This window comes from Anopheles moucheti, chromosome 2 (assembly GCF_943734755.1).
Source record: "Anopheles moucheti chromosome 2, idAnoMoucSN_F20_07, whole genome shotgun sequence".
In the NCBI taxonomy this organism is placed as follows: Eukaryota; Metazoa; Arthropoda; class Insecta; order Diptera; family Culicidae; genus Anopheles; species Anopheles moucheti.
Window position 1 is genome coordinate 6,535,951 of NC_069140.1, and position 16,456 is coordinate 6,552,406.

General features: G+C 44.4%; 1 protein-coding gene across 1 annotated transcript in view; it reads left to right on the forward strand.

Moving 5' to 3' along the window:
- The window catches only part of LOC128309660 (semaphorin-5A), a 99,784-nt gene that overhangs the window by 24,715 nt on the left and 58,613 nt on the right, over positions 1–16,456 (forward strand). Inside the window, exons 2-3 of the mRNA XM_053046100.1 lie at positions 790–884; positions 11,927–12,026. Coding sequence (XP_052902060.1) covers positions 790–884; positions 11,927–12,026 — 195 coding nt within the window. The remainder of the gene's footprint in view (positions 1–789; positions 885–11,926; positions 12,027–16,456) is intronic.

Below are 16,456 nucleotides of genomic sequence, written 5' to 3' on the forward strand. Positions count from 1 at the left end.
TGAGATACGTCAGGGAAGCAAAAGAAGAACTGATAACTCGAGCGACGAGGAACAGATAACACTCCATGGTTAAAGTTGGAAGATTGCTACTATCGTGAAGTTAAGAATACGTCTTCAAACTTTTAGAACTAATGCAAACATACCTTCTCCGGGAAAACTTTTATTTAACAAACTTCAAAAGCTTCAATATTTTGGATGCTCTTCGTGAAGTACGTTCCAGCTCGTTTTCTTCGTGATGCTACGTTCGCATCATCCTGACTATTAGCTATGTTGCGGTGAACAAATATTGAACCGTATTTGATCAACCGGCCGTACCGGTACGGTGAGAAGTTTGTGGGAAAGTTTCTAAGAAGATACGCATGCATGTAGATCGAACGTGCCGAGTGGCTTGCTAGATGTCGAAGATGAAGTTTACTGACCTCCGCTCGATCTGTGGCTGTTTGATTTACGCTAACCGTTTGCGTTTTGTGCACATATCGATGTCCACTCGCCGTTGGCCGTGTGTGCCTTCGATCAATCATCTTTCGGTGTGTGTTTGAGTTAGGTTCTGTCGGTTCCGTAGGGTTTTGTGTGGATGGTAGCCAGATAAAGTAAACAGTTCCAAATCGGGGAACTGATATTGATCGATCTCATGCAGGTTGCATAAGGCTAACGAGAAGCGTTTCCGTGCTGCATTCCGCTATTCGGACCTAGCACAACAAAATCGGCATCATGTCATCGTGATATAGCAACGGAAACTGTGAGGAAATAATTAATGATGTTCATTTATTTTATTTATTTCATCTGCAGGATGGCTCAATTGTGGTTGTTGGTGCTAATGTCAGCATTTGCCGTAGCTACGATAGAAAACATTAAAGATGATGGCAGATTTATATCACACAACGGTAAGTCAAGCTTTCATTTTATACATCTTTTACATGCCTTATATGTTCTAGTTCCTCTATGCAGTGTTAGTTAATCTTCACATTCGTAGGCTCTAAGCTATGTTCCTATAGAGTCCCAAAGCAATGTTCTAATTTAGATTGTGCAAGCTAATGTAAAGCTCAAAAGCGTGTATTCAGTATTTGTGTAGCGTTTCATTCACTGCATATGTGCCGTTGTCGATCGAAAAATTCTATGGACTATTCTATGAGCGCCATTCACGAAAAGTGTGAGCTCATGTTGTGAGAATACGGCACGAAGCAGCAAACCTTGCTTTATGCACGTTGCAGTAGCATGTTAATGTTTTGCCTGCACTTTCGCTTGATGAATTGCTTTTCAGCGTTAGCGTGGCGTGTTTTATAAAATCGCCTCTTGCACATGCACATATGGGTTGTTGGTTGAAAAGCGCCATTCTGTAGGAGTGTAAAAAGTTGTTTTTAAATAGCTCCGAGCTACCTTTTTTGCGATAGAAAACAATCTTCATGAAGACCTTTCCTGATGTCGGGCTGAGATAGTTTTGAAGCGTGTGATTTTGTGATGTGATGCGTCCTATTTTAGTTGGTGGTTTGCAGGTAAGCAATTTTTGTATTTTTTTTTGTTTTGTTTATATAATTTGAAAAGGCTTTAATAACATTGAGAATTGATCTACACAATCGAAGCAATGTTAGAAGGTGTTCCAAGTGTCACCGTATCGGGTTCATTTCCATTCGGTCGATTGCGAAATTGTTTGCACAATTGCCCCTGAAATGTTTGCATTACACTTGCTGCGAGGCTCGTGGTTTGAGGTGCGTGATGTATGAAATGAAAGACCACTCCTGCCGTATGGGTTCAATAGCAGCTACGAGGTGTGATAACGCTAGGGTGTGATAAGATTTTCCGCCATCATTCCTACGCAAATTCGCTATCGCACAACCACTCACTGATGACTTTCAACCAACTGTCAATCTATCGAAAGTTCTCATGCAAAATGTCACGTACGCCATCGAATTAGCGCCCCATTGGTTGGGAGATGGTTGGGAATATATTTATTTTGTATCAGGTTTGTTGTGAAGAAGCTGAAAAGGGAACATGTAAATCGAAAAATGATGTTGGAACAGTGTAAGCCAACATTATTTGACGATTATTTAACTTATCTTTGATAAATAAGGTTACATAAAGAGTATTTTGTTCGCAAACATGATAACAAACTGATGAAAAGATGAATGAAACCGCTCGGTGTAGGGTAGTTTGAGTTAAAAGTCGTTAAATTATGAAGCGTAAATGTTGTTCGACGTGTTCATGTTCGCTTTAATTTAGCATCCTTTCTACATGTCTCACTTTCTCATCGATTTACCAGTGACATCTTTATTTCGGTTGCTTGGTAACGTTCCTTTCCAGGATGGTTCTTTCCATTTGCACGCAACACAACACTTCTTGCCTTTCCCCAGCCCCATCCTCCTTTGCCTCCTTCATCATCATCCGAGCCGAAATAAGCGTGTCAGCTAATATGCAGTTTTTAATATCCACGAATCAATTAATGCACACACAGCATTTCGAACGTTCGGTGTTCTGCTAAATGAGGCGGCCTTGCCGGGGAGGTGGAAAGCGGGCAGCGCAAAGGCAGAAAAAATCGTCAACCACTGGTCGTCAGCCATAAAATTTAAAATGGATCGTAAAACCGTAAAGCGTCATAACCGTTTACATTGGCTGCTAACCGAAGGCCAATTAGGGCCATTTTGGAGATAAATGCGTTGTATAATATTTCCATAGCCCCATCTCCCTGTGAACCCGGGTCCGTTGCTCTGTTCGGTTTTGGGCACACGACCCGGTAGAGCAGAAAAATTTCGTTACACTTTTAATCGGTTGCACCAAGGGGTTAAGACACTTCCATTTCATTAACCCGCACGAAATTGGCAAGTTGGCCGGTTTTTTTAAAGTATTTTTTCTGTTCCACCGTTTTGTTGTGCGATTGTGGCCTGAGTTGAATCAGGCGTTGATCGATTATGGGAAATGGCGCATCGAACCTGCTTTGCTGTGGGATGGGCAGGAATGAGGTGAAATACGGAAACCTGCAACAACCGTTTTGTGCAGCGGGAAAAGCCATTCGCGTGTGTCTGTCTGCGAAATCAATGCGGTGTGTGTGCACAACGTATCGTCTCGTACCGATCGACATGTTCGACTTTGGTTTTGGACGACCTGAGCTGAAATGGACAGACATCGGTATCTTGAAACCACCGTTTGACGTTACACTTGATGCGTGTCTTCGAAGGGGGGAAGATTTCTGTGGGGAATTTGCCGAGCAACTGAGCAAATCCGGCCATACCGACAATCGCTCCAAAATGCAACTCTCCGGCCAGGTATCCTTTCTTCGTGATTGATCGAGCTCGGGCACATTTTGGACACGTGAGGAAACCGTGTTTGAGGGGGGGAGGGAGAGAAAGATTTTACCAGAGGAATGTCTTTGCATACCATTCAAGGTAAAGTGTGCAGCTTTTTTTTTCCTGCATAACCCCTTCAACTGGTCCAACTTGACACAAACTCGGCGTTGGTACGATCTCTTTTTTGCGCCATTTTGGAACTTCGATACCTTCCAGGGAAGGAAATGTCGTTTGACGTAAACGGTATTGACTTGACCGGTGCTGGTGTCGAGTTTTCGGAGCGATCCCGAAAATCGAGACAACAAAAACCGAATTTGACCAAACTGTAGCTCTCTTCGCGTTCGTCGAAACTTGTTCGGACGACATTGAAATGTGGCGCAAAAATGGAGAACACTGTTTGGGTATTGTGGAATTTTCGTTACGGTGTGAAATTTAAGGTTCGTTTTTACATCCGAACTGGTCTGGCGTTGGTGTTTATTCTATGTCCACTTTGTAGTTTTGATTGCTCCTTGGGCTATTTATCCACTTTAATGCTATTGTTGAAGGCGCAGATTGTGGGATTTGTTTCCGCTCGAGTACTCTCGGTAGTGATGTCTATCTGGGTGCATTTTTCCGGTACCGTAAGCGCCATCTTCCTGCTATCCGTCAATGTCATCTCACGCGCAGAGTGCACTTACAGGAATACCAGGCTCTCGTGTAATTTACGCCCAGCGATATTCGTTTCACATCCAACGTGGTTGTAAGTGGTTGTACTATTACTCTGCGATTCGAGTATCATCACCATGCACAGCGAACAAGAAGCGAGAGAGAGAAAGAGAGAGAGAGGGAGTGTGTAAGTAAAAACGGACCCCAAAACCTGACCCTACACCGGATCAGATGATGACGATTATGATAACGATAATAGGGTAGTTGAATGGTCTGTTGGTTGCGCTTTTAAAGGAAGGAGAAAAAAATAAAACGAGATGCTCCATGCTCCACGGTCACACTTCCGGACCCCGTACGCGCTTCGCCGCATCACTCTCGCACATTAGTCCGTCCGGGGGGTTCGTCGCTCGTCAGACGGTGCAGTCTTTTGATTAATGACGCTTTGAATTACGATAAATTTTCATTGCAAATTTGACAGAATGCAACAGTTGGTCCGGTTTTGCGCCCGGTTGAGATATGTGAAGGTGTGTGAGTATGTATAAACCTCATACGGTACACACACACACACGCATACGAAAGAGTATGGAGCCCGTAGCTGCTGTTTTGATTTATGGCGAAAGATTACGGTTTCTTACTCCACACACCGGTACGTGCCTGAATGGTGTAGCCTTTCTTCCGTCAGTACGTCCATCAGAAATTTTTCTTCGCTTTTGGCTGCACAGCTAGCACGAGAGGAACGGGCGGTTGATCTATCGTCCGATTGTGGGTTCGAAATAGCGGGTTGAATCAGCGTACAAATCGATGTCTCGTACTGGCCACAGCAGCAGCAGCAGCAGCAGCAGCTACAACATACTTGCGTTCACACATGCTTCCACATGGTTTCAGGTTTGATGCAACCAATTGCTCCCATGTCGGTATCGATTTTCCCGCACACAACGACCTAACTGCATACCGGTGCAGCTTCCTTTCCCGGTGCGGAGCGGACTTCCAATCTCGGTACCGGTCATTTGGTATGGAAGCCATGTACCCAGGGTAGGTTACGGTAGCGGACGAACGTGGCCGAAGCAAACCGAAGGAAAAGCAACGTGAAAACATGCACACACTTCGATCTCGATCTTGATTCACCCGTCATCGTCATCGTGCGCAGGTTTCCCCCTTGGGCGTCCCTCCCTCCCCCCCGTTATACGCCCGTACAACCGTATAACTGTCAATTTGTACGTCCGTCATTGCGCTGGAAGCGAGATAACACCCTGTAGCTGGAATAAGGATCAACAAAACAGAAGCGTTCCTTCAATGGTGTGATTTTGAGCAGAATCTCGGAATCCAATCATCCATTGAACGAGCACCAGCTGGATGGATTGCGCGGTGCGGGCAACCTTATGTCAATAAGCAGGCGCACTTGAAAGGTACCATTTCGTATTTTTTTTTTTGCGCGCATTTGCGTACAACAACATCTCAACAAGACTTTCATTACAACAGGGGATGCCCGGGACCGATGGATGAAGATGGGCATGATTCGACGAAGAAGTGGCATTTCTTCCCATTCTCGTTCCACCGGGGTGAAGTTTTTAAATCAAACAAATGATTTAAACTACCAGCACTGACCAGAACCACTCAAGCCTCAAGGGTTGCCGGTGTAAATGGTGGGAAATAATGCAGAAATATAATTTAAAACCCATCCCCATTTCCATTGTGCACGCTGAGCGTAACGGGAATCAATGGCGGTGTACAGCCCATAATTTAGGTTGCAACCGCGGCAGTGGAGAGTTTATTGCCCATGGGACAAACAAAAGACTCAGACGACGAACCCGAAGGACGAAGCGGCGTAAGCTTCGCTGCTCATGCATTGGATGCATTGCTACCGGGGAAGTAAAAATTAAATTATCAAAATTAAGGCCATAAATGTGTAATCAATTATTAAGGCGATGAAACTGCCGGGCGAACTCCATCACCCCGGTGCGAAGTTTTTCCTTTTTCGCCTTTTAGAACGAAGCCATGTTTTTGTGCGGTTGTTGTGGTTTTATGCTCCTTTACAGTTTGCCACTGACCCATTTTCCCATGGAGCTTCTCAGTTTGCATCTTGTTTCGGTATTGACAGGAGCTCAAATTTGCTGAGAACTTCACATTCTCCGTGGCCTGCAGCATAACCACACGGAAACAGGTTTGTGAAAGAACGTTCGGAACGGGCATTTACTTTACAGCGAAAGTCTTGTTGATTCTCTGTGTCGGGATGGTTGCTTTCTTTCGCTGCTTGTCGCGCAACCAACAAGTGACGAATTACCCAAATTACATATTCTTTCACTTTGTACCGCGTGAGAAAGGACGCGCCGTCAACCTTGAGAGTTTGACGAGAGTTCCGGTGCCGATGGGTCGGAAAACATCGCATTTCTTTCATTAACTCCCGTTTTTGGTTCGCGGCGAAGGGATGGTCCAGTTGTAATAACAGATGTTTTCATGATAATTGAACACGATTTAATTACTATCCGTCCGAATCAATCTTATTTAGCGTGATATTTGTGGAGTGGTACTGGAACTAAAACAAAAACCACAAAAAAACACGAACACTACCCGTGATCGACTTGTACGTAAACTTCTTTTCGGTAGTGTATGTCACCGTTTTCATTTTATTCGCTGACGAAATAAAGCAATATCCTTGGTGGTAATATTTCATGCACACCACAAAACGGCCAGATTACTTTTGACAGCATAAATTATTATGTCAGCCGGGCTATTGTTTTGTGCTGATTGGTTCATCATGAGTTCGATTGCTATTTTATTGCGACCGAAGGAATGACTCCCCCTGCTCGGTGTGTCCCTGCCCTGCCGGTGCGATCGTTTTGCGGTTGGGGTTTATATCGGGCGTCTTCGGTTTCGTAACACGGCACGTATAACGTAGCAACCGCTGGCCCTGCGGGTGTATATAATACAACCGCACGATGGCTTTATTAAATCGCAAGCTTAGTTCGCAAGCTCGCTGGCACGATTGGGTCCGTTCACTTTTCAGTTTAATCTGTGTTGCAGCAGGATATTTCGCTGCATTTCGGCGGTAAGGACCGCATGCAATGGTCGAGTCGATTGGATCCGTAAAGGAAGATTCAGCCTGATCGTAGGGCATGCCGTATGTTTTGCGGGATCGAATTTTGGTGGCGGACGCGTTTTTTTTTTCTTTCGTTTGTCACACTTTAAGCCAACACTTTAATTAACTTATTTCATTTTCCACGCGTCTCCCTTTTGTGGCTTGGGCTGACGTTAAGTTTTCGAGCTCACCACAAATCGAACGTCGCTTTTCTTATGCTTCGACAGTTTTCGTGGGTAGAGTGCGATCGGAAAAGGAAGGATATAGTGTTTTTGTGTGTGTGTTTGTGTCCCTTTCTGGCGTGGATGCAGTTAATGTTTCTTCTTGATCCCGTTGTTGCGCTTTTTTTTGGTGTTGTATCGATGCGTTGCCCGACAGGCTTCGGGCAGTGCAACGGAGCGTTCCTTTTACGGTCATCTTGGTCACGGACGGTGACAACCACTGCGTCTGGTTGTCTGTCTGGGTCTTGCGGGTTGGCATGGGCCGTCTTTCGCTTTACGACGAAGGAGCTAGTCGTCTCTTGGATGGGACCTAGAATATGAGGGAGTTGGAACGGTGGAAATTGTTGGAATGATGGTGGAGATGGACGAGCGCTTCTAAGTTTCATCTTACAGGGTCGAAGGGACCCGTTTCCTCGACGGGATGCTGTTGTGACTGGTGGGATGTACGGTGGAGGACACTCGGTTCGGGTAGAACCTGTCCCGGTGTTCCTTTCCGCCTGGGATGCGAATCAGGCAGATACATCTGGAGGTGCTTATTTACGGCACAACGCTTGAGCAAATGCCACTCCATCCCGCTTAGCAAACAGGTCGGCCAGTCGACTCTTCGCTCAAGTGGATGTCTCCTGTGTGTATGCCAGCGACCACAATAATCGTTCCGTTTTGGGAAGAGAAAAACGGAACAGGCCAGCGAAAATTGATCATACCTGCTGCGGCGGACGAGGAATCCCAGATACCAGAAAGTAACGCATACCTTGTAAGGTCAACAACGGAGGTTGGACACTTGTCACCAGCTCTGCACCCGAGCCGGGCCAGGACCACGCTCGCTCAAAGACCTAATCGCGCGATAACAACTCCCGCCGAAGGGGTGTTAATTGGAAGCGTTTTACCCAATCGTGTGTCACCATTGATATTCCATTCCCAGTTCCTCGGGCTACACTCGAGCTGTTTCCCCGAATGCACTTGCTGCAAGTTTGCCAATCGGTACCGATAGTCGGATAGTGTGTGAAGAGGTTTGGAAATCGAAAATAGATAGTGTGTTGCGGTCAAACGGAACGAACGAACAACGAAGACATTTGAAAGCGACCTCCAATAGCCAAGACCGGTAGTTGTCATGTTGTAGTGGTGTTGTTGCAATCACAAGTGGCAAGTAGCGCGAAGTAGATCACCTTCCAGTTGGTTTTGCGATGGTGAGATTTTGATTAAGGCTTCTTGATACAGTACGAATCGTGTTATCGCTTTAATGCGTGACTTGTTGATGTTGTCTTGTATCATGCCCTGCTAACTGACAATTCCTAGGCAGAAATGTGAAACAAAGTCATTTTGGAGATCGTTATTGATTGAACAATAACTACTCACATAGGAGAAATTTAGTGCGGAGAAGTGTAACAATATTTAATATTCTTCAGCGAATGCATTCCAACCCAACGATTCGCGTGGGGACTAGTCTGTTGCAATACGCAATTAAGCTACGAACCATCCCCGGCATAGATCCCAACCGTGGTACGTTGTAATGGCGTCAGTTTCTTACATCCCATCGCAAACGCGGAACAGTATGCCACATTCACTTTTCAATGTTCCTGTTTAATGTGTATACTGTGTTTGCCTTTTTTCCTTCATTTTGCTCCATCTTAAGGTCTGGGTTGTCGCGTGTCGGTTTTTTTTAATGCTGTATCATTTAAAGATCACAAAAAGCTGTTTACAATTGCGCGTGGTCGGGTTTGATGGCGTTGAGCAAGAGCGAGGCTACGTCGCATTTCAGCGAGCGCGATATGGTGCATTACATGAGATGTATGAATTACAGGAGTAATTAAAATATCCTGCAACAGGGCGAATCATAAATTAGTGATGAAATAGATGCATGAGAATCGTGTGCTATGCTCTCGGAATATTAAGCAATGGTTGGAGTTTAATCGAAAGATAGATTCACTTGCTTTTGAGCCATTAAGTTTAGTTGAATAGTATTACTCTATTAAGCTGGATCATTTATTGTATGATTTATGAAGTATACAGGCAGTCCCCGAGATACGCTATTATAGGGGACCGCTATAACCCGGGAAAATCCGTGTAAGTCGAATCCTGGTGCAATTTGGTTTATACTTCAAAGTCAGCGAGTCGACTTCCTTCTCTGCCTTTAATTTATGCAACGAATCAGGCGATTTTGAGAAAGAATACATTAAAATTAGTTAGAAAGAAATGTTTTTTTGTGACAATAAAGGTATTTTCGACCAATTTTCACCTTTTTGCTTCGATTTTGTGCTATAAACTAGCTCAGCTGTCAAATTTTCAAAAACCTCGTTTCTCCGAATCCGCTTATAAGAGTAACCGCGTATTTCGGGGACGGCCTGTATATAGTACATTAATACACTTATATAATCTAATGTTAGGGTGGAATGATAAAGTTTTCAGAACTGCGAGAGCGTCCTGCAATTAAAGGCTCTTACTGTTAAGAAGCTGTGCCACTCCAGGCATAATTCCTTGAGCACATTTACAACGAACTCCACGACACTTTCGTGCACCAATGGGGTGAAGCGTTTCGAAAGCATAATTCACAAACTGCTTAGAACCGTAGGCACGATCATGTCGTCAGCACGCTGGACCCAGTTTTGTGCTGCAACTCGCCCTCTTCGCAGCCATCCTACATGTGTCATTGTCATTGGCGGTTGGTACTCCGGTCCTTCACCAGCAGTGCATTATGCTAACGTGTGCTATGTTTTTCATCTTTCTCCTTCAAAGCCTGTTTAAAGAACCCTTTTTTTGTGTGCAACGACGAAAAGGAAGTTTCGTACCAGCCAGAGCCCGCGCGGTCACAATCGCGGCGACCCCGTCGATTCCATTGTTCTCTCCATTGAGTGGAGTGTCGCACGGTGCGGAACAGCTTCGGTTTTGTGTGAACGACTTTGCCACCGCTCGGACGGATTGGTTGGGAGCACAATTTAAATAAATTGATAAAATCTTATGCAACCCTCGGCGCTCGGGCACACGGTGCTCAGGTACGCGAGGCACAATGGCACTCCGCTGTACGAATCGATTTCTAAGAGACACTTCGCGAATGGATAGATGCTGAATAGGAGTCTTAGGGTTGGTGTGGTGGAGCAATTTCCAGCCCTTCATTTATGTGCAAACGTTCTGCTTGAGTTCCGCTTGGAACCGGGTGGAACTTGTCGATTGGCTCTACTTTACACCGTTTCCCGGCCGCTTCCACGGTTCAATTGCTCGACATTCGACATTCGACGAACGTTGAGGTTGTTTTATGCTACTGCAGAATTCAGCAAAACCTTTACTCCCGTTCAAGGGTGAAGGGTTGTTGGCCACCCGTTCATTCCTCAGCTCCATTCCAAAAGCGCGGTCGTTTATTCCGTGCACAAATAATTAGTCTTCAATGTACAAACAAATGATCTAATGGTCGAACGTTGTTTATGATTATGAAGCAATCTTGATGGAACGATTGACTGCAATAGGAACGTTAAAGTGAAGCAGTAGAACGGCCGTAGTGTGTGTCATTCGAACTGGTTAAAATGGGAATGCAAAAGATATATGCAGCGACATGGGAAGAATAGGCAGTAATACGGCAGCCGCCAGGTCGTGCGGTTGTGCGGGGGTTATTGATGATTATTGGTTGCATATTACGGTATGGTTTGTGGCTTCGAGCAGTTTTATCGCGCTTAAATAAGCTCGAGATTCTAGGGGGAAACCCCGTGTTGGGTATATGTTTTAATTAAGCGATGAAAAAGTGTTTGTTTTTTCACTTATCGAAAAGCAAGAACAATGCTTTCCGCACATTCATTTTTGCAATAGCTTTCTTTCCTATACTTTGCTGAACAAACCCTCTTCAAAGGGTCGTCATTTATCGCTTCAAAAAGTTCTGATTTGTGGCAAAAAATCGTCAAAGCAAAAAAAAAAACAATGCATTTTATTATCTTTACGGTTATTGCATAGCCAACGGTTTCACGGCGTTGTGCAAGACGGCCTATTACGACGTTGTCTCTGCACGCTAAAAGGTCTTACAATATCTTTTGCAAACAATTCGCCGTTGCCCGATGTCGCGAAGATTCGGTGGGCACAGACTGCACATTACCGATGCCATTAGCAAATCGGACAAGATGTCTTTTGTTTGTATTATTTCTTTTAATGTGCAGTTTTGGAGTGCTGAAAGGAATTATTTCTTTGTGTGCATTTTTTATTGTTGTTTTTTTTTAACTTTCACGCCTTCACCTCGGCGTGACTTAAGTGAAACTAGCCCTAAATGGCGATGGCAGCTGGTTGTTTGAACGGCAAACCGGGCGTTGACGTCGATAGCGACGGTGATGAGCACGGTTTGTCATCATCAACGTCCTGCAATGGCTTTAATGGAAGCTTGTTCTCGTGATGAATGAATGCGTTAAAAGCGTATCACCAAAATAAATTCATGTGTGCAACAACGAAATGTCATTAATCCAGTCCATTTCAGTGCTTTGGTTAATAATTTATCTCTTATCATCCGGAGATATCGTCAAGGAAGAAATATAATTCCAGTTTTATTTAAATGCTTTGAATGTAAGTAACCTAACATGAAAGAAAAGAAGTTTCCAATTTTTATTTTGGTCTTCTTGAGAATGTATTTAAAAAATAATTAATAATTACATGCATTTTTAATAGCAGAATAGTCGTTGAACTGGTTGCTTATCACCAATTGATGAATAAATTTGATGCCTTCCTTTTCGTTCCAGATCTTCTTTTAACTGCAAATCGGTTTTCGGACCCCAATATAACTTCATACACCCGAATGCTGATCGATGTTTCCGGTGAACAAATTATCGCAGGAGCAAGGTAAGTTGATATACGAATTGAAGTAGTGAAATGTACTCGTAAATTAGTACTATTGAAAAGAACTAGCAAAGGGAGTCGCAGGAACAGGAAATGAAGATGTAAACGAATCATAAAAGTAATGTCGAACGATCCATATCGGACGAAAACCGTAGAGCAAACGATTTCTTTGTTATAGTTTTCGCTCGCAGCTGCTGCGTCTTATAAAATCACAGGCCCAGGCTCTAGGTCCAGCTCTCCTTCTCGACGATTGCCGTAACACGGTTTCGCGATCATGATCGTTTAATGAACGATGAAAATATCATAATGACCAGTCCGGGAAGTGAGTCCTGCACAAAAACGCTAAAAATCGCTTTCCGTTTTGCAATGCCAGCAGCTGCTTTCTCCGCCATTCGGGGTCCATTCGGTGCCGGAGTGTGTTGGCTACAGGCAGCGTTATACTGTTTTACCATCGTTTGTTCCATCTGCTGCAGTAAAGATCGCCGTTTCTTCCTCTTGTGTATGGAGTTTTGCTTTTTTTTTTCATCCATCCGCAACTGTGCTGCATGTTACGAGATTCAAAGTCTCCCCCCATATCTCGGTGCTACTCCGTCAGTCTAATGGTCATTGCAGGGATCGATTTCATCGAACGTCACCCGGGCTGGTATTGTAACGACCGGACGGGCCGAGCCGCCACGCTTACGGTACCGTTGCACATGGTGTGGAAAGTAAAAGGTCTCGAACCGTCGTGCGCCGGTCAGTTTTGGGTGATGGTGTCGAGTGTCTGTTTTGTTGTCGAAAAAGGTCTCACCTGCGAACCCAGAAAAGGATGGCCGCAAGGATGAACAAGGGCAGGGTTTACGAAGGGTGGATCGCACACGGGTTCGCGCAGATATGATTACTTTCATTTCACCTTCCGGTCATAATTATCGATGCCGAACAATGATCATTCGCAGCACTTCTTCGTTTCGATAGCCGGAGGCACTCATCTCGCCCGGACACCGCCAACGTGGTCGTGGGAGGAGCAAAAGAAATGGACACGGGAATGTTGCATCGCGATGGCGTCAATCCTTGAGGGGATTTCGGAGAATGATGATCGCCCACCGGATGGGGTTGTGGGATGTTTGGTAGAAATTCTCGCGATCGACGACTTTCGACACGCGGAGTGCGAATTTTAATGATGCTCCCACTGGCTTGATTAAAAGTGTGTGAGCGTGCCGGTTGTTTTATGTGGTGTGTGCGAATATCTTGAGGGAACTCTTCCTTTAATGTAGTTCAACTGTTTGAAGGAGTAGATTGAAGTGAAATTACTTTTACAGATGAGTATAATGTAAGGAACCAATTCCTTCCGAGTAGTGCAACAATAAGTTCCAAACGTTTTTTTTAAATAATATGCTAATTATAATTTTGGAAGCTAAATTTCAATACTTTACTACAACTCTCATGATGAAACCCTGTTTTACCATATCAAGCCGCTATACTATCAGCTTGGTTAGGTTCTCACATCTTTTCGGTATGTGTCCATGTGAGGATACACTTTCTTTTGGGATGCACTTGCACTTGCCGCTGCCAAATTGGCATCGCATAATTGGCATCGTAACTCATAGCATCGAATGGAGGGAAACAGCAGGAGATACGTTTTCAGAACGAACAAGCTTCAAGTGGGTATGATGTTCCACGAGATTGTTCAACCGCGGTAGGTGATAATGAAGGAACTAATTTACAGAAATGGAAAGAAGGCTGCACATTTGTAGCGGCTTGCTTGCGGGATGCATTTTTTTTTTTGCAGGAACCAGTTCTCGTTGCTGATGGTGTTGTAAAAATTTTGGAAAAGCATCCCAGCAACTGCACTGGACGATTGTTAACGATCGGTTATGGTTTGGCTTTCACATATGTGATTTAAATAGGCATGCGAGAGATAGCTTAGTGTTGCTTACAATTACACGTCATTAAGTGAACAATGTACGAACAACTTTTGTTCGGCCACCTCCAACATGTGATGGTTTTATGTTGTAATTAGTATAATTTAAGTAATTGGAATAAAGAAAGGAGTTGCTTCACTATCATATGTGGCGCAAAACTGTCTCTTTTCGGACATTGTTATCAAATGACAAAGTCCCTTTTTCTTCAAGTACATGAAAACATCGCGGGTTAATTTCGAATGCTTTGGAGCGTGGCCAAAAATTTCTTTAAGAGCCAAAATGACATAAACGATGGTATAAAAATATGAATACCCTTGTTCATCCTCGTCCCACTCGGCAAGAAATTTGTTCAAGGTAAAAAACAACATTAAAACCTGTGAGCTGCAATGCGGTGAAAGAACCGAGTTCAGTTTGCGTCTGGTTTTGCGTGCGTTTTTGCGAACATTGCGTGCGTATGCTACGGTACGGCTTTATATTTCATCCCGTACCAGTGTCTTTCTTTGGTCGAATGTTCATGGTCAACTTTCGCCCTTCTGTGTGTGTGTGTGACGGAACTGCACGTGAACGAATGATCCAGCATGGAAAATCCAGACGAGAGTGGCTTAGTGAGAATTATTTGCCCGTCCGAACAGGCACTTAACTCGATATTAAATGTTGAAATAATTGTCACAATAAACGGTGTATTTATGAGTTGCAGCAGGTTGCACGCAACGATGGTGGGGTCGATGTTTTATGAGGCTTCGGGATAACGCTTTGGATCATTTCTCCTCTGAACGGAAGATAAAAAATGGTTGAGCGTCTTGCATTGTTCATTTAAAATTCAAGATGATTATTTTTTAGTTTCATTTGCATTCAAAAACCATCAATAATGAATGTCAAAGTTGTTTGAGTTGTATTTTACGGTGTAAATAAGGGTAATTAAGATGTGTCTCGTGAAGATGTGATAGTTTGCGAGTAATTTGATACGTGCACCGTTCAATCACTATCTCCACTTTCCTAATTGCCGTCCATTGGGGGATGAAAATTCCAACTCGAAGCCAGCGACGATAACATAAACACACCGAAACGACCGAAATTTGCATCCATACCCCCGGTCTATTCAATCCCCGCTTAATGAGCGTAGCAAAATCCGTCGCTCAATCAATTCGTTTTATGCCAAACGTTCTTTTCACTGTCAAGGTTTTAGCGACAAAACTGGTGACTTTGATCAGTCCGGAGTTTGTTGCTGGCGCAAACAAAAGGGCGAACGACGGAGGAAATGGCGAACCTCGTCGGTCCTTTCGATGCCCCGGTACGGGCGCATGTGCGATCGTATCGAAACTTATCGCATTTGACAGGGCGACGGAAAACTTTCTCTCCGATTTTGATTTGTCCTCCATCAAACGGGGACGGGGGTTTGGTTTGGAAAGATATTTTATATCAAACGCTGCGTGGCCAGAGCGAAACCATCCCCGCCTAATGTGGGTGGTGTTTGGCTGGAAATACCCCGGGACAAGTGGTATCTCCTTAGATGGACACGCTTTATCCGTATCCTGCCATGCGGGATTATGGAGCTGTTTTTACTTCATTAAAAATAATACTGTCAATGTTATCGACGACGAGACGACTACGACTGTGGAAAGGTTTTGTGGGACTCTCATTTTCGCGTCTATTGACCGGCGAGTTTCTTCGGCTGAATGGTGGAAGTGAAGGTGAGGGTTATGACCTGATGAGTGATTGTAATAGGAAATGCTTAAAATGCCCAGTATCAGATTTCAATCAGCGTGCGAATAAAATTGAACTATTAGAGTGGAAATTTTATAACAATTATCACACTAAAAGCGGTATGCAGGGATTTGATTCCATCTGTTGAAGAATTACCTTCACCTGCTGTTGAATAAAAGCTCAAATATGGTTTCACTGTCAGCGCGTGAATGCCTTCGTCTAATTCGATTCATCAGTTCGCCGATCGCAAACTGACACACTTGTCATATCAACCGACCGTCCAAGACATCTTTCGGTGAACCTCCTGAACCGTTGCCCGGCAAATCCTCCGGATATTGGCGAACAGTGACGATGGTGATTGGCAACAAATGTTCGCTTGTTTCTGAGCACACATGCCATGGGTTGGGCAGAGCTGGACGCGTTGGCGATTTGAATGCTCTCGATGTCGTTTGATCTGTTTCGGCACGGTATCGGTACTTTTTTTTCGTGTTTGTTGGCAACCCGCCCAGACGGACAGGATTAGGTCAACCGGATTTGAAAATCTGGACGACGGAAAAGTCAGTCGGCGGAAGATTGTCTGGGCGTCTGCGATGGCGGCTCGCACTTGTCATCTAGTAATTAGAAGAAGATGACCGCCAAAGTGAAGATTGTTCTGTTCGGCTGGTACGAGAACACTTGAGGCTGAAAGAGCCGAAAGAGAAACCCAACTCCACTCCGTTCCGTAACGAGCTTAAGATCTCCGTTTTTTTTCGTAACCCCCGTGTCCACAGAATGACAATGAATCGTTTGAATCTCATTAGTAATCGCAGATCGTACCGGCGTATTGAC